This window comes from Schistocerca americana, chromosome 5 (genome assembly GCF_021461395.2).
Source record: "Schistocerca americana isolate TAMUIC-IGC-003095 chromosome 5, iqSchAmer2.1, whole genome shotgun sequence".
Taxonomy (NCBI): domain Eukaryota; kingdom Metazoa; phylum Arthropoda; class Insecta; order Orthoptera; family Acrididae; genus Schistocerca; species Schistocerca americana.
The window spans coordinates 677,671,182-677,698,797 of record NC_060123.1 but is presented as its reverse complement, the minus strand read 5'-3'; the positions used below and the strand labels follow the sequence as shown (position 1 = coordinate 677,698,797).

Sequence of the window (27,616 nt, the reverse complement as noted above, 5' to 3'; positions counted from 1 at the left end):
AAAAACATGGCTTATAAAGAAGTATCTGAAGCCACCTGCACTCAAAAATCAGTTCAAGTTTCACAAACAGGGTCATCTGCTTCATCCTGTGGTGAATGGGATAGGTAGTGTCCATACACATTGCCTAGGCCTCTTCATTATAAAATTAAAGATTCGTTTGTATTTGAACAAAACTTTTCTGTTACAAATAGTAAAGATTATAGTGCACAGCTAATACCAGTTTGGTCTCACTTGACATTGTCAGTCTGTATACTAATGTTCCTGAAGAGCTATAGCTCTCCTTGAGAGAAACTATACTACAACATAAAAAATGAGTAAAATAGAGACTGTTGAACTCATCAGTTTACTGAAATTTGCTCTTGAATATAAATATTTCACATTCAATGGAAAAATGTATATTCAACCTTACCGTTTGGCTAGGAGGAGTTCACTTGGTGGCATTTTGGCTGTCTTCATCAACATACTTGGAAGAACATTCTTCAATTGCAATTTGGAACTACATCAAAAAATTTGATTTTATGTGAGATACGTTGACAATATTATCATTGCTTTTGATGATAATGATGACAAGCTGGAGATTTTTTTCAATTCACTTAATAACTTCCATTAGAAAATTTGCATTATGAAAAAACTTCAAAAAGAAAAAAAGGGAACTAAATTTTCTTGATTTAACAATTTCCGTAGAAAATGATTCTTTCAGTTTCACAATCTTCCATAAGCGAACTTATTCAGACAGTATTATCCCCACTGATTGGACATATCCAAAAGCTCATAAACTAGAACTGTTTCATTCCTCTATACACCTTCTTGTAAGTACTCCTTTATTGCCTGCCTGCCTTTATTGCCAGCTAAATGAGTTTTATGTCACTGGATCAATCACAGTCAACAAGTGGTATGACCAGGGCATGGCAGATTACATCTTCAGGAAGAAAACCTCTCAAAAATGTTTGACATTGAGCAATGACTTTTCTTCTCACAATAAGAAACTCATATGCATTTCCTTCTTAGGAAATGTTTCTTATAGGATTAAATGTCATCTAGTGAATAAGTATAACTGTGGTGTCTCTTTTCTACAATCAACAGTTTGTAGAGAACACCTTTGTGTACAGTGAAAAATACTGGCAACTTATTTTCCAGTTGAGGTGTCTATGAATTAACCTGCAATAATTGCCCATGCTATTACACTGGTAAACAGGCAGAGCTTTGAGGACAAAATATAAAGAACGTATGTTAGGAAAGAAAGGAGCAAACATACAAAACTCTACGTTTGCTGAACATCTACTGATCACCAATCACACTACGAAAAATTTGGAAGACAGCTATTCTTCACAGAGATGTCAAAGGGTGCAGGATGGACCTTTGGGTACAACTAAATATCTACACACATCCAGAGCACAGAGATGGGAATTTACTAAATGACCAGCTGCAATTCAATGACTTCAAACCCATACTGTTCGCAAAAACATCTTCATATGACTGCTGATAGCCTTCGCGAGTTGTTCATTTCTTCAAATAAAGTTCCACAATTTTTCTGCATACAGTTTTGTTCATTAGTTTATATAGTACTAAGATAGTGATGACACCCTCTCTTGTTACATTTGTTACTATACAGAGACCTATGAATTTTTGCTCATTATTGTCATTATGTTTAATAGCGTTCTTCGTGCTTATGTACTGGCATTATTACTTTTTATATGATGATGTACTGGAGGTCATATAAATCTGTTTACTGTCACTGTGCTTGTAATAATGTACTTTTGCACAGATATCATTATTTGTGATAGTGTACTGATGGTCCTATAAAGGTTCTAATGTATGCTAGTACATTTTATTTTGCATTTTTTTTTTTTTCAAAATTTATTTTATACTCATTTAGTTGCATGATTTACTTCTGTAATTCTGTTATTAATTCCAATGTGCTTATAGTTATTGGCTGGTTATGCCACCAAGGATACACATTTATCAGAGCACACACTTTAGGATTTGTTTTCCTGGTGTCCACACACTCCACTCTCCTTCAGTCAGCACATAGCTCTTATTTTTGCCAACACATTATGTGGAGATGTTACATCACTCTACTGGACTGTTTGCTAATTTGAAGTTTGTAAGTACTACTTTTCATATGTTGGTATATATTATGTTTGTTTGTGACATGCCTACATTTTTTGCAAGTAGTAGTTTCTGTTCGACATGAAATATTGGTCTGTGATGCTTTGATTGTAATTTATGTTGTTGCACATATGTACGTTTCTAGTCCTTTTGAAAAAGATGGTTAAAATCCATTGAAACCATGGTTATGGTTGCAACCAGTTGGCTGTACTATTCACCTGCTATACTGAAAAGGGGTGGTAGTTATAGTAATTATGTTATGGTCTATAATGGGATTGTTTGAAGAGGAGGCACTGTGATGGGCTAAATCGGAGTCACCATGTTACTAGAGATGACAATAGTCACTTAACTAAGTTTATTATACAATCTCAAGTACTAACCAACAGTAAATGATTAAGGTTTTAGTAATAACGTCTAGGTATGTGTGTGTTTGATGTTCAGATAAGTAAGAGAAAAATGAACTGGTGCCAATGCAGATGCAAGTGACATTCAGCAAAGCAGAAAATTGTTGCTTTCTGTTATCGATGGAAGCTGAGAAGCTGGCTACAAGGAGAGCATATGATAGCTATTCGCAAAAGTCAAAGCTATTGTTAAAAGAGGGTAAAAAGTTTCACTTCTTTGCCTGTGCATGAATGGTTCCGTTTTTTTACCACCGGAGTGCAAAAGTTGGTATAGCTGTGAATTATTGATACTAAATGGGAACATATTTGTATTTTTGGTAGTGAATCTGGTCTGAAAGAAGATTCTGGTACCTAACGGGTGAGTCATAAGAGTCTTCTGGTGAGACAAGACCACAGACAAAATGTCTGGCCTGTGGGAGACTTTTAGTTTTCTGGTTAACATAGTCTGGATCTGGGAAAACTCATAGTGTGATTCTGAAAGATTAAAGTAACCACTTGTATTAAATAGTTGACTGGATGATGGAATTCTTTCCACAGAAATTTACGAGTTGAAAATATCTAATTTCTTGAAGTTATGGAATCACTGAACTACTGGGAGTCACTGTTTTTAGTCATTTTGGTATCTAACTGAAATTGAGTCTTCCAGGATATTTAATCTGAAGGCTAGTGGGAGAAGTTATTTGGGAGGAGCCACTGTCTGAAGAGGGAAAACTTAAATAAAAATATGTAGCGGACAGGGATGAAGCAGCAGTGGCAAGTGGGGATGTATCATCAAAAAACTGAATGTAGTGGGAACAAACTGACTTCATGTAAAAGAGTAGTCATGGGAAGTTATATCTCTGACTGCTGGTCAGTGTATATCTTTCTTGTCCAGCTGTGTGTATTTTTGTATTCAACAAGTGAATGGGCACCACAAAAATTTGTAAAGATTTTCTACATTAACAAACTGGTGAAACAAAAACTCTTGATAGAAGCTGTTGAGAGGTGAATGCTAAGAATTTCATCACAAAAGAAAAGGCGTAAGTATTCATGTGATTGCAGACATAATTATTCTGAAGTAAGAAACAGAACAATCACAGAGTGAAATGTTAAGTTAGTTGAAATTTAATCGAGCCTAAAGCTGACAGCCAAACTTTCAAAGACACTGCACACTCTTAAATATAAAAATTTATCATAAAAGTGAAGTAATTGTAGACAAATGAGTCAGCAATTCTAGTTGAATGTATGGAAAGGGAAATTTTGTGCCTGACCTCTCTAATACACATATTAAGTGTACAGTAATTATAGAGGCTTGTTACACTAGGTAGCTGAATGTGTATGGAACACACATGAGAGCTTTTGTTGTATTAGGTAACTCCCCATGCCAGTCAATGAATAGTGGCTCTAGCAGAATGACTCCCACAGATGAGTCTACTAAAATATTAAATCAACTGCTAAAGCAGTAGCAACAATATCCCAGAATTTGAAGCACTCCTAAAAAGCAGTGCAGCTCAAATAATGGTTGGCAGAGAAATCTGGCCAGAACACAAAATTGATAGCACTGGAACTTTTGCGGTAAGTCTATGTTTATTTTGAAAGAACAGGTTAATGGGAAATTGAGATGGTGTATTCTTTTCAATAGACAAGAAAATCAAATCTATAAAGATAAAAACTGAAGCTGCATGTGCGACTGTTTCAGCAAGACTCAGTATCAAGGGCAAGCATAAATTTATAACTGGGTCCTTTTATTGACCACCAGGCTCGCACCTAGATGAAACCAAAAACTTGAGATAAATCATTCTCCTTCCCCACCCCACCCCCCTCCCTCGCCACTCCACACACACACACACACACACACACACACACACACACACACACACACACACACACTTGCTAATACATGTTTGCAAATAATACTGCACCACTGGATCAGACTTTAATTGTCCAGCAATCAGTTGGGATAGTTACAGTTATGTAATGGTGGGTGTGACAAGACACCCTATGAAATAATACTATAATGCTTTATCCAAAAACTACTTAGAACAGATAGTTCAAAAACCCACTCATGATGGAAACATATAAGATCTAATGGCAACAAACATACTTGATCTCTAACAGTATGTCCACATTTTTCCTTTTATCAGTGAACATCACTGGTATTGGCTGTAGAAATAAAGTACAAAGGGCAATGAAACAAGTAGAAACCTGTCAGGGTTGCCATAAGTTTCCCCAAGTGAAATTCTCTGATACTTTTCTGATTTCCAGACAAGCTTTAGCATTTTCCCTTGACACATTTTGAGATCTCAAGGATAAGTTAAGATGTAAGTTGACATTCTGTCTCTGCAGCTATGGTACAAGAAACACTAGTGCAAAAGAAGAAATATCTAATAAAAAACTTGCAAGCTGATGGCATTTCCTGATGTGGGCTGAAGTCTTAAATACTAACATCAACATCTTTTGTAATGTACTGCTTTAGATGGAGAAAGCAAGTCAAATGGTATGTGTGTTTCATTAAGACTACTGATGTAATTTTATTTCAGTAAAATGAAACACATTTGGTGACAAAAATATGCATTCTTTGGAGTCTTAAGACAGATTTAAAATACCTTCACTTATTTCAGAAATAACCTCAGAAAAAAGTAGCCTCCTGAAAGAAGTGTATAAAGCGGAGAAGAATTGTGTAAACTAACAGTGTAGGTGACTGCCAATAAAATGTTAGTTCTACTATGATTGTTGTTGTCGGTTATTATCCACTGTGTTATATCTATTAGTTTACAGGTATTATGTGATTTTTCTTTCGAGAAATATACGAGGACACAGCGTACAAGCCGCCAGTGACTAACACAATTTTCTTCTTCTTATCACCCATACTTTCTAACATATAAACTACTTTTGAAGTGCCACAATGCACTTGAACAATTAAAACATCTATAAAACACCACACTGTACTATGTATTTGTGGTGAGACAGTCACTATTCTTGAAATCCATCACTCATGGCCTCTAGCCTGTTGAGGAGCACTGCATCCTGGGTCCATGAATAAACCATGAAAATCCGCAGCATTACGCCGCACACAAACAGACCAGGCTTGTGGGCAGATCGGTGAGACTAGATCCAATGAGCAGGGTCTGCACATTAGTGGGAACCAGATGGCTTCAGATCGACCGGTCTGACCCATTACAGATACCCACAGAAACGGTCTGTGAATTTGGCCTGTTGTTGAAATCCACATGTGTGGCTAGCTATTCACAAGCCACAGACAGCATGTTGATGAAATGAGACCACAGTGATCAATCTATGTAACAGATAACTTGTTCGAATACTCTGAGAATCAATAATAATGAGGATAGGTAGCAACTCACAGTAAAGATGATTGATGAGCTGCAGACAGGCATGTAGACAAGACAATCACACTTTCACAACCAAATTTTCAGCCATAGCTCTAGTCAGAAAACGAGAGCACACACACATTCACACAATCACTCAGACAACTCATGCACACACCACCACCCTCTCCAGAGACTGCATTTACAGTCTCTGAGAATCAAATTCAAACAAACCACTTCTCATGCCTCTCTGCCTCACATCAGCCGCTGCTAGGCTAGTGGCAAGAAGTGGTGGCAGAACTGAATGCAAGCTGAGGCGAGTGGTATGAAGGGGAGAAGCAGTAGTAGTGAAGGAGTAGGGAAGCAGCCAGTGATGACGCGTGACACCTCAGTAAAAAAAACCATTTCATCTACTGAGACAAAAATAAGATTTTTCCAGGGTTTTTTTCCAAATTTCCCTGCTATTTCCCTAACACATTCGAAATTCCATTATTCCCTGATTTCCAGAACCTGTGGCAACCCTGGCTGTATTTATTCAGTAAACTGGATAAAGACACTAGGAGCAACTCAGTGAGGAAGTTGAAACCTTTAGCTCTGGCAGGACCATGTAGTGGAACTGTGAGTCAGTTCTAGAAAAGTACACTCCTGGAAATTGAAATAAGAACACCGTGAATTCATTGTCCCAGGAAGGGGAAACTTTATTGACACATTCCTGGGGTCAGATACATCACATGATCACACTGACAGAACCACAGGCACATAGACACATGCAACAGAGCATGCACAATGTCGGCACTAGTACAGTGTATATCCACCTTTCGCAGCAATGCAGGCTGCTATTCTCCCATGGAGACGATCGTAGAGATGCTGGATGTAGTCCTGTGGAACGGCTTGCCATGCCATTTCCACCTGGCGCCTCAGTTGGACCAGCGTTCGTGCTGGACGTGCAGACCGCGTGAGACGACGCTTCATCCAGTCCCAAACATGCTCAATGGGGGACAGATCCAGAGATCTTGCTGGCCAGGGTGGTTGACTTACACCTTCTAGAGCACGTTGGGTGGCACGGGATACATGCGGACGTGCATTGTCCTGTTGGAACAGCAAGTTCCCTTGCCGGTCTAGGAATGGTAGAACGATGGGTTCGATGACGGTTTGGATGTACCGTGCACTATTCAGTGTCCCCTCGACGATCACCAGTGGTTACGGCCAGTGTAGGAGATCGCTCCCCACACCATGATGCCGGGTGTTGGCCCTGTGTGCCTCGGTCGTATGCAGTCCTGATTGTGGCGCTCACCTGCACGGCGCCAAACACGCATACGACCATCATTGGCACCAAGGCAGAAGTGACTCTCATCGCTGAAGACGACACGTCTCCATTCGTCCCTCCATTCACGCCTGTCGCGACACCACTGGAGGCGGGCTGCACGATGTTGGGGCGTGAGTGGAAGACGGCCTAACGGTGTGCGGGACCGCAGCCCAGCTTCATGGAGATGGTTGCGAATGGTCCTCGCCGATACCCCAGGAGCAACAGTGTCCCTAATTTGCTGGGAAGTGGCGGTGCGGTCCCCTACGGCACTGCGTAGGATCTTACCGCCTTGGCGTGCATCCGTGCGTCGCTGCGGTCCGGTCCCAGGTCGACGGGCACGTGCACCTTCCGCCGACCACTGGCGACAACATCGATGTACTGTGGAAACCTCACGCCCCACGTGTTGAGCAATTCGGCGGTACGTCCACCCGGCCTCCCGCATGCCCACTATACGCCCTCGCTCAAAGTCCGTCAACTGCACATACGGTTGACCTCCACGCTGTCGCGGCATGCTACCAGTGTTAAAGACTGCGATGGAGCTCCGTATGCCACGGCAAACTGGCTGACACTGATGGCGGCGGTGCACAAATGCTGCGCAGCTAGCGCCATTCGACGGCCAACACCGCGGTTCCTGGTGTGTCCGCTGTGCCGTGCGTGTGATCATTGCTTGTACAGCCCTCTCGCAGTGTCCGGAGCAAGTATGGTGGGTCTGACACACCGGTGTCAATGTGTTCTTTTTTCCATTTCCAGGAGTGTAGTTACTAACCACTATCTTGGTATGTACCTAGTACGGCAGTTCATGATGGGAGGGATCCTCCATTGCATGTGGCCACCATAAAGGAACTTTTAAACAAACAGAAATCTTTGTATAACAGGTGTAAAACAAAGCAAATGCCTGTAGATGGAGAAATGTTGAATGAAATGTGTTTGGGTATCAAAAAGGCAATGCATGAAGCAAACAAAAGAGGCTGATTACAAAGCACCCATGCATCCTGTCTTGGGTAATAAATAAATACATGAAAAATAAAAATAGTATATGAATTACCGATGTGGCTGGAACACATAAACGTAGCATCACTCAACTAAGTTCAGAAACCTTTAGAAAGGTAGATAAACAAGTGGAATGATCACTTACAGAAAGATGTGGATAATAACTAGAGAAATACCAGCATGATTTTATGGAATTAAACACTAACCAATGTTGGATGAAGTATGTGAGAAACAATATGCATACCTGAAGAGTTTTTCAGCAATTTTTGATAGTTCACAATGAATATTTGTTTTCTGTACACACAAAAAAGTAATCTATCCCTATAATTTGCAACTTACTGTCTCTTTCGGTGATCGGCCCCTCTCCCGACATTAATTTTTTAGTAACTGTCTGTTGCTAGTACAGACATCCACTGTAATTTAAACTGGTCTCTTAATACAGCTTTTAGTTACCATGTACAGCAAATAAATAAATAAAGTAAAAAACTGGGTAAATTAGTCTATGTTTACAGACTAAAGACTTTAAAAAGCAACAGCAAATATGGTTGTCTTACAGCAAAACATGGGCTTATCGACTGTGAACATCTGTCAATGTCACTAATGTTAGAGCAGATTGTTACTCTGCATTTTGTCTTATTTCTTAAACAATCAGCTCATGAATGTTATATAATTTTGAATCACACCATGCGTTCATGTAGAATGAAATATGATTTACATCTTAAAGTTATAAATAAAAGATATTTTCTAGTAATGGCACAATTATTTTCACATTTACACTGATATTTTTATGCATATCAGAGACATCTTCATGTCAGTTACTAACATAAAATTTGGTAGCTTTTTATGCAAAATTATTGCAATTTTCATACTATGCAAGAAATGATGAATTTTTATCCAAATTACTTTTGTAAAGTTTTTACTGTAGTCCATAGATATCTTTGTTTTCAATTCCCTACCTCTTTGCCATCTTCTATAATCCCCATGTAAAATGTGTAGCCAGTAAGTTTTCCATTGCGTCGCTGTGGAGGCAACCAAGAGACAAGGATCTTATTTGATGAGCTCACCACTGCCTTAATATCAGCTGGTGCAGATGGAACTGCCAATAAAACAAACACATTTCTCCTTAGCATTCAAAAATTGTATAATTTGTTGTTTCATGAAACACATGTAAACCTTTTGATAAGATATTTATCAAAAAACAAAGATGATGTAACTTACCGAACGAAAGCGCTGGCAGGTCGAAATACACACAAACAAACACAAACATACACACAAAATTCAAGCTTTCGCAACAAACTGTTGCCTCATCAGGAAAGAGGGAAGGAGAGGGAAAGACAAAAGGATGTGAGTTTTAAGGGAGAGGGTGAGGAGTCATTCCTATCCCGGGAGCGGAAAGACTTGCCTTAGGGGAAAAAAAGGACGGGTATACACTCGCACACACACACACACACACACACACACACATATCCATCCACACATATACACACACACATGATAAGATTGCAATAAAAGTTATTTTAAGACAAAAATGTCAAATGAAGGTATGTTAATTTGGTTTATTACTACAGAAAAAAACACTCAAAAGTGCTATGTGAATTTAATGGTGGGAGTGTTTTAATGTTATTAATAGACATTAAGTCATAGGTTGTCCATGACTGTAACTTCTAGGTTGGGGATATATTAATTAATAACATTCTGTCTTCAGTCACAATATTTTTATTTTCTAGTTACTGTCCAACACATTTCAGAGCTACAGCTTCATTTTCAATGACTATATAGATATAATGAATGTCACATCTACTTCAGTCTTTCACCTAGCATTAACAGGATGTCTAGTTGTTAGATCTAATGAGTAAACTATCTCAGGTGAGAAATGCTAGAGATTACATAATTAGACATGATTGTCTTAAGGAATGTGACTAAACATAAGTTTTTTTCAGATTTATTTGACTTCAGTACAATAGTCAAGCCATAGTTGCAGTAAATTACAGAAAGTTTACGGCAACTATTGCTTGACTACTGAACCAAAGTCAAATATTTTTGGAAAAAAAAAAAAAAAAAACTGCATAGTGAGGTTTAATTTAACATGATAAATTCACAGGATTGTTTCCCATGACCAAAGGTGTTGTGGTCAGATGTTTTTTATATTTCATGTTCTCATAATGAACAGCAGACTTATTTCATACTTGTTACATTTGATAATGGTGACTGAACTTCACCAAAATTAGTCATGTAAACTTCCTGTAATTTACTGTCACTATGGCTTTGTTACTGTACTGAAGTCAAATAAATGTCTGAAAAAAACGATAGAGAAATGAGAGAAATAAATTACTGTAACATATTCCACACAAGATTATTGATATGCTTGTTAACATACAGAATAACTCTTGTTAAGACTGTAAAGTCTTCACATTACTTTAGTTATGCATACAAATTATATAACTAAGTGACACTGAATAAGTGAATATGATTGGGGAATTAGTGGGAGGGAGGGAACCAGGGTGAAGAGGGAGGGAGGGAAGGAGGGAGGGAGGGAGAGGGTGGAGAGAGAGAGAGAGAGAGAGAGAGAGAGAGAGAGGGAGAGAGAGAGAGAGAGAGAGAGAGAGAGAGAGGGGGGGGGGGAGAGGGAGAGAGATGGGGGGGGGGAGAGAGAGAGGGGGGGGGGGCGAGATACCAGGACAGATGGATTGAGATTGAAATAATGGGGTGTATTTAAATTTGATACAGGGATAAGGAAATTGTGTACATTGCTTCTTGTGAAGCTGTTGTATTATGAGACACTCATTACTGAATGCATAAGGAAATCTGTTGTATTCACTATCTATCTGATTGTTTAACATCTAAGCAGGCTTGGAAGTCGATTTGTGTATTTCAAGTGCTTGTAGTATATTGAGTTTGTGCTTGAAGGTTGTTAGTACAGTTTGTGAAATATTTACTCATGTTTAAAAGGCTGTGTTTGGCATTATAAAGGTGAGGTGACATCATAGAGCTGACATGTTCATTATATCACATGAAAAATTATCTGCCTGTCCTCTCTGGCTATAAACTGGGGCAGTCTGAGCATGTGATCTTGTAAATACCTGATAGCTCATGTTTGTCCAGCTTGTTAAAATTGTGAGGAAGGACATGTTTTATGTTGTTATTTGTGTAATTGATCATTTTAATGCCGTACTTGTACCTTCTGAACTGACTGTCAATAAAAAGCTAATTCAGTCAACAGAATAGTGAAATATTTTGAAGCTTAGTGTCTGCTGGAAACCAGTGTGTTGTTTCATTTCTGGTTTATTTCTTTTTCCTGTTATTAAAGATGTGAACAATTGCTGATGCTGAATATCCATTATTAGTAACTATTTGTTTGATCAAAACAATTTTATCATAAAGACTGGGGATGGGATGTTCACTGCCGTATTAATCATACTTCTGCAGGCTGCTGGTGGGATAGGAGGGGCTGTTGTTACACTCTTTCTGTGTATTATGAAGGTGTGTGTGTGTGTGTGTGTGTGTGTGTGTGTGTGTGTGTGTGTGTGTGTTTTCTTTTAGGCAAAAAGTTAGGTCTAAGAAATCTAATATATTGTCTGGTGTACTGGATGTTGGGATGGAAATGGTTGAAAAGGTTACATTATTGTTCTACTTCAGTTTTATTGTCCTGGAAAAGTATGATATGTCATCTACATATCTGTAATAGTAAATTATTTTACTAACTAATCCATGATATTAAGGAAGCATTGGTTTTCTAAATTATCAATATTAATTTCAGCTAACATGCCAGAGAGACTTGATCCCATGGCTAACCCATCTGGCTATTCATAAAATTTCTTGTTCACTGAAAATAATTATGTTTCAAAACAAATTCGAGGAGGTCCGTAAGCTCCTTAAGTTCTATGGCTGGTATTGACATAAATTTATTTAAATTTTTGTTACTGATATCCAATGTTGGCTTTATTGGGGCATTGTCAGACAGATTAAAAGTATCAAAAGATGCTAATCTAGATTCTCTGTGTATCTCAACTACTTGAGTGCCTGATTGAATTCTTATTTGTTCTTGATGCATTTGATGTTTTGGTATTCCATTTTTAGGATGTGAAAAGTTTCTCGTTTAGTTGTAAAGCTGTGCCTTTTCTTACAAGGGAACCTCCCCATCGCACCCCCCTCAGATTTAGTTATAAGTTGGCACAGTGGATAGGCCTTGAAAAACTGAACACAGACCAATCGAGAAAACAGGAAGAAGTTGTGTGGAACTGTGAAAAAATAAGCAAAATATACAAACTGAGTAGTTCATGGCAAGATATGCAACATTAAGGACGCTGGGGCCGCAGCAGCGCCGTGGTCTCGTGGTAACGTGAGCAGCTGCGGGGCGAAAGGTCCTTGGTTCAAATCTTCCATCGAGTGAAAACTTTAATTTTTTATTTTCAGTTCATGTGACAAACTCTTATGTTTTCATCACTTTTTTGGGAGTGATTATCACATCCACAAGAAAACCTAAATCGGGCAAGGTAGAAGAATCTTTTTACCCATTCGCCAAGTGTACAAGTTAGGTGGGTCGACAACATATTCCTGTCATGTGACGCACATGCCGTCACCAGTGTCGTATAGAATATATCAGATGTGTTTTCCTGTGGAGGAATCGGTTGACCTATGACCTTGCGATCAAATGTTTACGGTTGCGATTGGAGAGGCACGTCCATTCGTCTACTAATTGCACGATTTTGCGATGCGGTCGCAAAACACAGACACTAAACTTATTACAGTGAACAGAGACGTCAATGAACGAACGGACAGATAATAACTATGCAAAAATAAAGAAAGTAAAATTTTCACTCGTGGGAAGACTTGAACCAAAGACCTCTCCTTCTGCAGCTGCTCACTCTACCACGGGACCACGGCGCTCCTGAGCTCACGTTCTCCTTTATGTTGCCTATGTGGCCAAGACTGATGACCAGTTTGTATATTTTGCTTATTTTTTCACAGTTCCACACAACTTCTTCCTGTTTTCTCAATTGATCTGTGTTCAGCTTATCAAGGCCTATCCACTGTGCCAAGTTATAACTAAATCTGAGGGGGTGCGATGGGGAGGTTCCCTTGTTAGAATTTACTTCAGGTCTGATTTGGACACCTTACGTATGTACTTCGGGTTCAGCTCTTAAAACAGGTCTAGTGGACTCATCACGATTATGCCTTTAGTTGCTTGAAATGTGATGAGGAAATTGCAGTTCTTCATTGCTTCTTTGATCTGTGTTTGGAAACAATGTGGGGGATCCTTCTTGATTTCACTAATGTTTTTGACAAAAAACAGAATCTTCAATCACAATATTGGGTGCAAGTTAGACTAACAAACAATGGAGCACCTTATTAGTGACATTATCAAAACTGCAACATTTGGGAATAAAAGACTCCAAAAAATAGGTAGCAGTGACTCACAAAGCCAACTTACCTCTGAAAAACGTACTTGAGGAAAATGAAATACCATGAGAATGTCATATTTAAAGCGAAAAACAGCCTGTTATATCAGTCAAAAATTGAAAGATAGTACAGCCATAGCTGTTAAAGCTGATGAAGGCAATGCCACTGTTATAACCTACAATTATCTGGTCTGTCTTTGGAACTGTGTCAGTTTGTAAATGTAAATTCAATTTGTATGTATGTATTGAAATGGGGAACTAGAAACGATGGAGAAGCTTTGACCCTGCCGTAGCCCTCAGTGGTACAAAACCCCACAACAAGCTACAGCAGTCCACTCACCCCACCGCTGCCCCACACCAAACCTAGAGTTATTGTGCGGTTCGGTACCTACAGCAAATCTCAGCTGATGATGTGCTGATATCCTGCTTGACTGTGGTGCAGCAGAGGCAAGTAACACTAATGGCAGTGCTGCCATCCAGGTTGTATCATCAGATACAAGAATCAGTTTTAGCGTCCTGTGCCAGCACTCTACCATCCCATATTAGTGGGGTGGTAACCATTTGTGTGATGTTGGTGGGGGAAACCACAGAACTTAGCAAATTCATGCTGACTTGAACTGTTACCACTGGGCTGTTACAACGTGTACCATGATCCATATAGTAAGAAATGTTTTGCTGTTGTTTTTGTGGAACTGTCTGTATTCAGAGTAGATTCGGCCCAACGGGAGTACCATAAATTGCCCTGAAGACATACGGCAACCCATCTAATGAGGGCAGTGGTCCAATAAGTACTGCTACATGCTGCTGGCTGAATACACTGTGCCATGACTGATATTAATTTTTCTTTCATGTATGTACAGGGTATATCATAACTGATGGCATAAACACAAACAGTTGAAATTACACAATACTAGAAGCAAATAAGTCTCAGTAGGCATAGACTGCAAATGAACTGCTTGCCAAGTAATTACAACTTTGTGGTTGGCAGCCATTGCTGACATGATTCTGTGTAAACATGGCATGCTTGTCCACGTGATCTTTGTTTACTTTTTCAGCATGTGGATTTGTAAACAGAATGGACACACAGGCAGAATGCCACTCATGTCAGATGTTTGCAAAGTGTCAGTTGTGCTGTAAATGATTTTGGTAACATGGAATATAAGAGTAATGGGGAGTACACGGATATGCATTTCATATATGGTAGGACTAACAGCGATGCACGGAAGGCTGCATGCTTGTACCAAGAAGCGCACTCCGCCTGAAGGCACCCTAAGAAACAAACGTTTACAAGGGTGTACCAACACTTTTGATAGACTGGGAGCTTTGCACATGCTGCACTAGCGGGAACTGCACAAATTTCACTTGTGCTTGAAGCTGTTGTGCTGGAAACAATCGAACACTCTCCAGGAATGTCTACACGGAGATTTGACACACAAATTTCTGGAATGAACCACAGTAGTGTTTGGAGAATAATGTAGTGTTTGGAGAATAATGCATTGCATTGCACCTGTAACATCTCCAATGAGTTCAGTGTCTTAGTGAGGTGGACTTTGGTCCTTGACTAATATTTTGTTTGACAGTGCATGCAACAACAAAGTGTAGACAATATATTTTTGTTTACAAGTGAAGTAGGGTTCTCTTGTGATAGTGTGTTTGATTAGCACAATTCTAACATTTGGAGTCATCTTGACTCCACCTTACAAGCTGTGCATGAGTCTCCACATCAGTGACATTTCTTACTGAATGTGTGGTTAGGGGTACTAGGTGATCTTCTTATTGTGCCGTATATGTTGTGAAACAAATGTAATGGATGGTATTACCTCCAGTTTCTGTGGCATCATCTTGCAGGATTGCTTGAGAATGTTCCCTCAGAGCAATGCAAAAGGATGTGCTACATGCACGCTTGATGGGATACCGGCACATTTCGCTGGTACATTGAGAATACATCTAACATGCCAATATGGACAAAGAAATACTGAATGAAGAGGACCTGTACTGTAGCCTCCAAAATCACCTGATTTTAACACCACAAATTTCTGTGTTAGGGACCACTTTAAAGGTGTAGTGTATGCAACTCTGGTTGACACGGTTGAAGAACTGGAGCAGAGACTTGCCAATGTTTGTCAAGAATTTCAAAATGATCCAGGTGTGTTTGAAAAAGGATTGAAAGCTCTTTGTGGTGAAGGGTACAGTCCTGCATCCAGGTACAAGGAAAACAGTATGAACACCTTTTACTACATGTACAGTCATGTAACTGTTGTGTTCATTCAAAACAGATCCATTTCTGCCAAAGTATCTGTAATAACTTTTCGTAACGATGTATGGTATTATTACCTCTTCCTAATCAGGACGACTTATGCAAATCAACTCAGTGGTAGCTGGTAACTATAAAGCCACAATTGTCTCACAAATCTTATTTACAGTTTTTGTTGCTTCTACTATTATACACTTTTAACTTATGTGTTTATGCCATTGATTATGATACACCCTGTATATTTCCACTAAACTATCAAGAAATGTTTCTTTGGACTCTTTTTTCTAAATTACATTTTGGCTAAATAAAATAGACCAACACTCAGTTAATGGGCAGTTTCTCAAATTTTACACTATTCCGATTTATAAGATACACTGATTATGTTTACACTAAAAATTAGTTTGACATACACCATGAAAAAACAGCTGATATTACACTATAAAATCAGACAGTGAATTAGTAGCTAGAAATGGTGAATTCCCTGTTCTTTCATCTCTTTGCACCTTTTCCTGTGAAATATCCAGCTGCATACTGTAGTATTCTGTTCAACTCTGCATGTATTGAATAATGTGCAAAAACTGTTACTAAAGTTTTGACTTACCATCTTCTTCTGTGCGACAGTAAACTGGTGGACTTTTCACTCCATCTCCACTGTTGGTAAAGGCTAGTACAGAAATGCTGTAATTTGTGTATTTCTGAAGGCTCTGAAGAGCAGTCTTGAATGAGTCTGTTACAACTTCTGTATCATGTTCATTAGACTCTGAAAAAAAAAAGCACATTGTGACATTAAGCACTGAGATTCAATTCATAACTTAGGCACTGAACTAAATTCACCAACTTTTTAATATTACTCTACATTTTTGTTACAAAAATTTTTCTTTTCACTGCATTTAATTATCAAATGCCTTCATGTTTCCCAAACATTTAATATCAATATCATAATCAAAAATCCTGTGTGGAATACAAACAATTTCTAAGTTAAAGACAACCACTAAACATACAGAAGAAGTGTAGATCATTAAGTAGTCCCCCCCCCCCCCTCCCCTCACCAATTCTTCCTTTCTACCCATGCACTCGACATGCAGCTACACCTGCTTATAACTGGGTGGGCCACTCGAGAGACACTTCCCTTTTCTTCTTCTGTTCTTTCTTCTCCCTGTTCTTGACCTTCCTTCCAAAACAACCCTCCAACTGCTCGCTCTCTCTCTCTCTCTCTCTCTCTCTCTCTCTCTCTCTCTCTCTCTCTCTCTGTCCCTCTCTCTTCCCTCCCCCTCCCCCCCCTCCATGTGTGTGCAGATGTGTGTGTGTGTGTGTGTGTGTGTGTGTGTGTGTGTGTGTGTGTGTGTGTGTGTGTGTGTGTAAGTGTAACTGAAATACAGAATGCACATTTTACACAAGAATTTTTTTTAACATTGATGCTATAGAGTCTAAGTGAAGTGCTTCTCAGGATTTGAATGGGAAAAAAAAGAGTGTGCCAATTTAAGAATAGATGGCTACACCAGATTCAATTAAGCAACACATTCCACATCTTAGAAAATATAGATTATATGGACATAGGAAGAGAGAGAATTATTTAACAAAGGTGCTTATGCAAAGAGCAAAAGATGTTGTAGATACAAAGAAAAGAAAATCTCAAATGGAATAAGGCAGCTACTAATACACATGTCTTCAGAGGATGTGAGAAGACGCAATGGAAATTTAGTAAGAGAAACAAATGAAACAATAAAACTGTAGAGAAAACAAACAGAAACTTATGTTGAGTAGGTATGATTTTTCATTGGTTAAGGTGGCAAATGAAGTAGCTACCAACTCTTGGCTGTCGGGCCATATGGTGGGCGAAAGTCAGGTTGGTGGCCCATCGCTATCCGTGCTTCTTCTGACTTGTCTTTGCTGATCTTTGTGGCTCAGTTTGAAGTAGAACTTATCACTGAAGACAGTTCTACTGCAGTAAATGAGACTCCAGACCAAAGAATTGTCTGGATAAGCCCCAGATTGCAATGGAAAACCAACCTTACTGTCGTCCATCATATGGGTCAACAACCAGGAGTGATGGTCTGGGGTGCCATTTCTTTACATAGCAGGACCCCTCTGATAGTCACCTGCAGCATCCTTACAGCACAGCACAGCCCTCCAACCACCTCGGGATTTTGATGATGTAACATGCCATATGGACAGAATTTGGCAAGATGTCTATCAGGAGGACATTCAGCACCTTTATCAATCAATGCCTAACTGAATCAATACTTGCATAAAGGCCACAAGTAGACATATGCATTCTGACTTGCTCAATTTGTGAAGCTCTTTGTCGTGAATAAATCAAATAGTTTTTCTCAAATTGTAATCATTTATTTTTCTGTACATGTACATCACATCTACTAATTTCCATTCCATTCAGGTAATCCCTTCAAGGTGCATCTAGATTTTTTTCTTAGAGTGTGTAAAGCATCTATAAAGGCAGGAAATGCTCTTTAGTTTCAAACAGATGCAGAAAGAACATATCAGGAAGGCAAATTTACTTATCACATCCTACTACACTTTGTGAAACTATGTCATCTAGCAAAATTCAAGACAACACATCAAATACTATGATGAGTTAGCCAGGACATAGTGAGGGAATCCATTCGCTTCACCACAAGAGAACTGGACAAGAATGCATGGACTGTAGTCACATGCAACCTACACACTGCTGATACATTATAAACATGATTCTGGGGATGGGCACTTTGTAGCTCATATACCATCAGCAAAATACAAAGGTGGTGCAACATGGACAATTCGAGGTGCTGATGAGTGTTCAGATGAAGACGCAGGGTGTCAATGATGCCAGAACAGGTGTTAACCTGATGATAAAAGAACTAGGTGCTGCTAAATCCTGCCCTATCCAAAAGGCTTGATTTTCTCCTGTTCTAAACACTATTCTGAAACAGGACTTTATTAGCAGTGACAAAGAAACAATCCACAACCTGTAGGTGGAAAAGGCAGAGAAAATTAGGCAGAAAACATGAAGGATCATTGGCAAATCTTGACTGCTGAAACCAAACAACAGCACAACAGAAAGCATTAAGGTTGCTAACAGAAGATGAGAACATCATAGTCCTATCTGCTGACAAACGAAAAGAGAGAATTCTATACCATCAGGAAATGAGCACTCTGCTACAGGTTGTGGCCTACAAGTAGCTGAAGTAGGCCCTAACATCAAAGAAAAGGAAAAACAGTGGCTCTGGTTGACCAGTCTGCTCTAACAAAAGAAGATATGAAACGACTCTATCCAAAGACTTCAGCACCATCATGCCTGAACAGACAGCTGTCATTCATAAAGAAGGTTTATCACTGTAGCCAGTAGTCAACAACATTAATGCACCCATGTATGGAGTGACCAAGTATCTAGCCTCTAGGCTGAATTTGTGACCACAGTGAAAGGGATGCCCTGCAAAAGGAAGACTTGCTTGTGAGCTTCAACATAACATCTCTTCACTAAAGCACCAGTTCAAGATACCATGGTATATTAGCACATAATTTTTAGCCCAAAACAGTGAAGCTATCTGAGCATGTACTCACCACAACCTACTTCAAATATGGTGGGGAGCTCTATGAACAAATTGTTGGAGCAGCCCTGGGCTCCCAACTGGGCCCTAGGATTGACAATCTCTATACAGAGAACTCTGAGGAGACAGCACTAAAAACTGCATGGATCGAACCTAGAGACTTCTTCCATTATGTGGATGACAGCTTTGTTGTGTGCAAACATGGCAGTGAGACTCTGGATGAGTTCCTAGGCCACCTAAACAGTAACCATCAAAACCTACAGTTCATGATGGAGCTGGAACAGAATGGTTATCTTCCAAATATAGACATTTTAACAAAAAGAAAGGCAGATAATAGGGTAGGACATGCAGTCTACAAAAAGAAGATCAACACAGATCTATACCTAAATGCAATGAGCTGTCATTGTTCGGGACAGCGGTACACTCTTCTAACAACACTAGTTCATAGGACATGTGCCATTTGTGACAAAGACAGTCTCACAGCTGAGCTGCAACACCACAAGGACATGTTTTATCAAAACGGGTAAAGTGAAGTGCAGATTAGATGTGTATTGAAGAAAACGAGAGATACAGACGTCTCAGACAACAAAAGAAGAGGGCGAGAAAGAGAAACTCACCTTCGTTCCCTACATTGGGCCTCCTTCAGCCAAAGTTGCAAGAATTCTGTGAAACAACAACATCAAAGCCATCTCCTGACAAAAAAGAGAGAGACAGGGGGAGAGAGAGAGAGAGAGAGAGAGAGAGAGAGAGAGAGAGAGAGAGAGAGAGAGAGAGAGAGAGAGAGAGGAGAAGGAGAAGGAGAAGGAGAAGGAGAAGGAGAAGAAAAAGAAGAAGAAATGCTTGGCTTAGTAAAGGACAAGCAAAAACTTCAAATACCTCATATGTGTATCTCTTGTGAGTGTGGCCTCCAGAACATCAGGCAAAAGCTTTGTTGTATCTCACAACACTGTGTGGAATACATTAGATAGATATATATGGGGCATAAAGATAGTTCAGCAGTGGCAGAACACAGCCTCAAAAAAGGCTATAAGTTTGAATTTTATTGAATTTTACAAAACAAAAGAACTAGAGCATTATTAAAGAATTGACTGAGATAAGCATCCACAGCAATCTTGTCAACAGGGATGTAGGTTAAGTTTGGCATGGAATCCTGCAGTTGCAGCTATATGCTGAGACTGCACCCAGCAGATGATGCTTCACGTGTCCTGGATGAGAATGGATGTGCAGAGAGTTGAACCATGGCCCGGTCTCCACCATGAGATGCTGAGCCCCATATGAGGGAAGGGATGGAGAGAGATGATTGCTGATGAGGTACATACACTGAAGAGCCAAAGAAACTGGTACACCTGCCTAATATTTTGCACAGTCCACAGAAGCACACAGAAGTGCCACAACACAATGTAGCATGGACTGAACTAATGTCTGAAGTAGTGCTGGAGGCAATTGACACTGTGACTTGTGGAGGGCTTTCCGTAAATCTGTAAGAGTCTGAACAGCACATTGCAAAGCATCCCAGACATGCTCAATAATGTTCATGTCTGGGGATTTTGGTGGCTAGTGGAAGTGTTTAAACTCAGAAGAGTGTTCCTGGAGCCACTCTGTAGCAATTCTGGATGTGTGGGGTGTTGCATCGTCCTGTTGGAATTGCCCAAGTCCATAAGAATGCACAATGGACATGAATGGATGCAAGTGATCAGACAGGATGCTTATGTATGTGTCACCTGTTAGAGTCGTATCTAGACATATCATGGGTCCCATATCACTCCAGCCGGCTGGGGTGGCCAAGCGGTTCTAGGCGCTACAGTCTGGAACCGCGCGACTGCTACAGTCACAAATTCAAATCCTATCTCGGGCATGGATGTGTGTGATGTCGTTAATTTAGTTAGGTTTAAGTAGTTCTAAGTTCTAGGGGTCTGATGACCTTAGAAGTTAAGTCCCATAGTGCTCAGAGCCATATCACTCCAACTCAACTGCAGATACCCCACACCATTACATAGCCTCCACCAGCTTGAACAGTTCCTGCTGAGATGCATGGTCCATGGATTCATGAGGTTGTCTCCATACCCATACATGCGCATCCACTCAATACAATTTGAAATGAGACTCATCTGACCAGGCGACATGTTTCCAGCCGTCAACAGTCCAAAGTCGGTGTTGACAGGCCCAGATGAGGCATTAAGCTTTGTGTTGTGCAGTCAACAAGGGTACATGAGTGGGCATTCGGCTCCGAAAGCCCACATCGATGATGTTTCGTTGAATGGTTCATGTGCTGACACTTGTTCATGGCCCAGCATTGAAATCTGCAGCACTTTGCAGAAGGGTTTCACATCTGTGATGTTGAACAATTCTCTTCAGTCATTGTTGATTCTGTTCTTGCAGTATCCTTTTTCCGACCGCAGCGATATTGGAAATTTGATGTTTTACCAGAGTCCTGATTTTTATTTATTTTATTTACACATCAAGTTCCATAGTACCAAATTGAAGAGCAAATCTCCAAGGTCATGGAACATGTCACTACATGAAATTGCAACATAAAAGTAATAACAGATAAAAATAAAATGTTTATGAACCCAAAAAAAGTCAATCCATAAGTTTAAGTAAATGCAATCAACAATACAACAAGAATTTTTTTTTCAAGGAACTCCTCAACAGAACCAAAGGAGTGACCCATGAGGAAACTCTTCAATTTTGATCTGAAAGCATGTGGATTACTGCTAAGATTTTTTAAGTCGAGTGGTAGCTTATTGAAAATGGATGCAGCAGTATACTGCACACCTTTCTGTACAAGAGTAAGGAAGTCCGATCCAAATGCAGGTTTGATTTCTGCCGAGTATTAACTGAGTGGAAACTGCTTATTCTTGGGTATAAGCTAATATTGTTAACTAGAAATGACTGTAACGAATATATGTTTTGAAAGGCCAATGTCAAAATACCGAGAATCATGAAGAGGGGTTGACAAGAGGTTTGTGAACTTACACCACTTACTGCTCAAACTGCCCATTTCTGAGCCAAAAATATCCTTTTAGAATGGGAAGAGTTACCCAAAATATAATACTATATGACATAAGTGAATGAAAATAAGCAAAGTAGACTAATTTTCGTGTCAAACGATCACTCACTTCAGATACCGTTCAAATAGTAAAAATGGCAGTATTAAGTCTTTGAACAAGATCCTGAAAGTGAGGTTTCCAAGACAGTTTACTATCTATACTATCTATCTGAAGACCTTGAAATTTGAACTGTTCAGTTTCACTAATCATATGCCATTCTGTGAAATTAAAACGTCAGGTTTGTTGAATTGTGTGTTAGAAACTATAAAAACTTAGTCTTACTGTGATTTAGGGTTAGTTTATTTTCTACAAGCCATGAACTTAGGTCATGAATTGCACTATTTGAAACCGGGCCAATGTTGCACACAACATCCCTTATTACCAAACTAATGTTGTCAGCATACAGAAATATTTTAGAGTTACACATAATACTAGAGGGCATGTCATGTATATAAATAAGGAACAGGAGTGGCCCCAACAGTGATCCCAGGGGCAGCTGCTTGACTGTGCCCCATTCAGATGCCACATCACAGCCATTCTCAACATTGTGAATAATGACCTTTTGCTGTCTGTTGCTAAAGTAATAGGTGAACCAACTGTGGGCTACTCCCTGTATTCTGTAATGGTCCAACTTCTGGAGCAATGTTTTGTGATCAACACAATCAAACACCTTAGTTAAATCAAAAAATATACCTCGCATTCGAAACCTTTTGTTTAACCCATCCAGTACCTCACAGAGGAAAGAGAATATAGCATTTTCAGTTGTTAAATGACTTCTAAAGCCGAACTGTACATTTGATAGCAAATCATGCGATATAAAATGATCAATTATCCTCACATACACAGCCTTTTCAATAACTTGAGCAAACACTGGTGGCATAGAAATAGGTCTAAAATTGTCTACATTATTCCTTTCTCAATTTTTATAAAATAGCTTTACTACTGAGTACTTTAATCATTCAGGAAACTGACCATTCCTAAAGGAAAAGTTACAAATATGGCTAAATACAGGGCTAACATGTGCAGCACAGTACTTTAATATTCTGTTAGGCACTCCATCATATCCATGAGAGTCACTAGTCTTCAGTGATTTAATTACTGACTCAATCTCCCCCTTGTCTGCATCACAGAGGAGTAATTCAGACATCAATCTTGGAAAGGCATTTGCCAAGAAAGTTACATGATCCCCTGTAGAAACTAAATTTTTATTTAATTCACCAGCAATGCTTAGAAAATGATTGTTAAATACTGTACATATGTCTGATTTATCAATGATAGCAATATTTTTACTACAAACTGACTTTATATTGTCGACGTTGTGCTGCTAACCAGACACTTCCTTCACAAGTGACCATATGGTTTTAATTTTATCCTGTGAATTAGCTACTCTATTTGCATACCACTTACTCTTTGCCTTCCTAATAACATTTTTAAGCACCTTACAGTACTGTTTGTAATGGGTTACTGTAGCCTGATTGTGACTACTACTAACATTTTTATATAATTCCCCCTTTGTTCAACATAATATCCTTATCCCACTAGCCAGCCACCTGGGCTGCCTATTACTGCTAGTACCCCCTTTAGAACTTTCTAATGGAAAGCAACTCTCAAAGAGCATGAGGAATCTGTTAAGGAAAGCATTATATTTATCATCTATGTTATTGGCACTATGAACATCCTGCCACTTTACAAGGTTTAAAAAATTCTCTATTGCTCTTTGATTAACTTTCCCACATTGTTTACAATTATATGTGACATTTGTTCAAGTACAAAAGCCTTTTAGTGTTAAACTTTATGTATCATGGTCTGAAAGGCCATTCACCCTTTTACTAACTGAATGCCCATCTAGTATGAGGAATGAATAAAAATATTGTCTATGGCTGTGCTACTGTTCCCCTGCACACTAGTTGGAAAAACACAGTTTGCACCAGTTCATATGAATTTAGCAGAACTATCAACATCCTTTTTCTCGCACCATCATATACACACTTTATATTGAAGTTACCACATATAACTAATTTCTGGTACTTCCTACAAAGTGAATCAAGAACCCTCTCTAGCTTGAGCAGAAATGCTCTGAAGTCAGAATTAGGGGACCTATAAATAACAACAATTAGAAGTTTGGTTTCACTAAATTCAACTGCCCCTGCACAACATTCAAATATCTGTTCAGTGCAGTGCTGTGATTTATTTATGAACTCAAATGGAATACTGTGTTTTACATACATAGCCACTCCCTTACCCCACAAAGAACTCCTTGAAAAACAGCCAGCCAATCTGTATCCTGGTAAAGGAAGCCTCTGAATTGTCAAATTATTTAAGTGGTGCTCCGATATACCAAGAATTTCAGAGTCAACATCTATAAGCAGTCCACTAACTTTATTTCTAATACCTCTTATATTTTGATGAAATATGCTAGTTCCCTCTCTACTTGGAAAAATGACGTCCTCTGAAGGTGAGCCCTTAGTTAGAGGGACTTTCTTTAAGCAGGTATACCTATCAGCTGACTTCAATCTAAAAAAGATGCAGCTCCAATGACAACTCTACAGAAATTTTTCCATGAGTGATCCTGCCACCACCTACACACTGTCACCTATAAGCTTTGCCAGTCTCCCCTTCCTAAACCTGTTGAGGTGCAGGCCATGTTTAGGGAAACCCGATCTACTGACAGAGCCAACTGTCACCACTGAAATGTAACCCATGGCCACTTCCATCAGTGCCCTCTCCAGCCCCATGTTAATGCACCAGACATTCATGGTACACTCATGAAATGGTCATATGGGAATATGCCCACTTCATCACTACCTCAGAGATGCAATGTCCCATTGCTCATGCACCGACCATAACACCACGTTCAAAGTTACTTATATCTTGATAACATGCCATTGCAGCAGCAGTAACAGATCTAACAACTGTGCCAGACATTTCTTGCCTTATATAGGCGTTGCTGATTGCAGTGCCATATGATACCTGTTTATGTATCTCTGTATTTGAATACGCATGCCTGTACCTGTTTCTTCTGCACTTCAGTGTATGTGAGATGCCTGTGTGATCTCGACACTTTGCCAGAAGATGATGTTGAGTGACACTCATTAGAAAGTCATGGAATTTCAACGTAGGCACTTGAAGGGAAGCTCGAGGAGATTTCGTCAGCAGTATATGCTGGGAAAGTCTACTTTTACATAAAATGAGGTACACTTCCTAACTTTTGCGACTTATAGTTCCTTCCTTGGGGAGGAGAGAGGTGTAGGCTGGGAAGGCCAAAAGGAAGGGCAGGACCTCACTAAAGATGGATCCCCCTCACTGTTGGGTATGAGAGATTTGCCTTCTTTTAGCCTTCAACAACTTAACCTTGTCTCTTCTCCAAGGAAAGAACTATTAGTTCAGAAAGGTACGAAGTGTATCACTCATACTTTTATATACACCTATCAGCAATACTATACATATCACCTGCTGAAGGTAAACTCTGGCCAGAAATTCCCTCTCAATTGAATTTTGCTTTGATGAAAGGAAAAATAAAACTGATCTTTGACAGATCAGAGCATGGAATATTAGACCAGTTAATTGGGTAGGTATTCAGAGAATTTAGAAAGGGAAATGGATATGTTAAAATTAGTTATAGTGGGAATTAGCAAAGTGCATTAGTAGTAATAGTAGGACTTCTGGTCAGGTGAGCACGAGGTTAACAACACAGACTCAAATAGGGGGAATGCAGGAGTATGCCTCTTAGTGTATAAGAGAATAGGAATTCAGGTAAACTACTATGAACAGCATGATGAATGAATTATCGTAGCCAAGATAGATTCAAACCCAAAACCAGCACAGTTGTACAAGATTATATTTCTGCTAGCTTCACAGATGGTGAAGAGACTGAAACAGTATATAATGAGATAAAGGAAATTATTGAAATAGTTAAGGGAGGTGAAAATTAAATTGTGAAGGATGACTGGAATTCAACAGTAGCAAAAAGAAGAGAAGGTAAAATAGTGGAGAACATGAACTGAGGGAAAGGGATGAATGGATAAGCTGCCTGGTAGAATTTAATACAGAGCATAACTCAGTCACCAAACTCTTGGTTTGAGAATCATGAAAGAAGACTGTATATAAGGAAGAGGCCTGGAAACAGCAGAAAGATTTGAACTAATTCTACAATGGTAAGACACAGAACAGACTTCAAACCACAAAACATATCCTTGAGCAGATGAGAACTATGACCATAAGTTATTGGTTACGAACTGCAGGTTAAAACCAAAAAATATTTCATAAAGCAAAGAAATTAAGGAGATTGGCTCTGAATAAACATCAGGAACTAGAAGTTACTGACAGTTTGAAAGAGAGCATCAGTAAAATGATTGGCCAAAACAGGAGAAAGGAATACAACTAAAGACAAATAAGAAGCTTTGAGACAGGAAATAATAATAGTAGCAGGTGATCAAATAGGCAAAAATATGAGGCCCAGTAGAAATCCTTGAGTAACACACAAGATACTGAATTGACAAAAGAAGAAAATATAAAAATGTGGCAAATGAAGTAAGTATCTGTAAATGATTGACAGAAAATGCAAAATGACTAAGCAGGTATGACTAAAGCTGAAATGCAAGGCTATAGAATTGTGCATGACTAAAGGAAAGATATATGCCACCTACAGAGAAATTAAAGACACCTTTGTAGAAAAGATTAGTAGCTGTATGAATATAGAGAGCTCAGACAGAAAGCCAGTTTTAAGGAAGGAAGGGAAAGATGAAAGGTGGAAGGAATTGCGTAAAAGGGCTATACAAAGGAAATGAACGATATTATAAAAGGCAAGTGTGAGTAAATGAAGATGAGATGGGAGCTATGATACTGTGAGAAAAATTTGACAGAGCAATAAAACTTGGCAAGAGAAAGCAAATGAAGATGAGATGAGAGCTATGATGTTGCGTGTTTCGGGTAAATGTAGAAAAATGCAAGGCAGTACTGACACTATGATTTATCTTAGAAGACAGACTGAAAAAAGGCAAACTCACACTTGTAAAATTTATAGAATTTTTGGACTAGAAAGAAGCTCTGAACATAACCCAATACCGGGCTGAACAACTATGATTTGATTTCCAGACACGAAAAAGAAAAATAAAGTAGATTTTAAAAAATGTTTTAACACTATTAACTGGATTGCATTCTTTGAAATCCTGGAGGTACTGGGAACAATATACAGGAAGTGAAAGGTTATTCAAAACAAGAACAATATTGCAGTTATAAGATTCAAAGGACATGAAAG

General features: G+C 39.2%; 1 protein-coding gene across 1 annotated transcript in view; it reads right to left on the bottom strand.

Moving 5' to 3' along the window:
- Positions 1-27,616, bottom strand: part of LOC124616628 (Down syndrome cell adhesion molecule-like protein Dscam2) — a 375,675-nt gene that overhangs the window by 79,442 nt on the left and 268,617 nt on the right. The window contains exons 21-22 of the mRNA XM_047144953.1: positions 16,366-16,524; positions 9,068-9,207 (exon numbers count right to left, since the gene is read on the bottom strand). Coding sequence (XP_047000909.1) covers positions 9,068-9,207; positions 16,366-16,524 — 299 coding nt within the window. The remainder of the gene's footprint in view (positions 1-9,067; positions 9,208-16,365; positions 16,525-27,616) is intronic.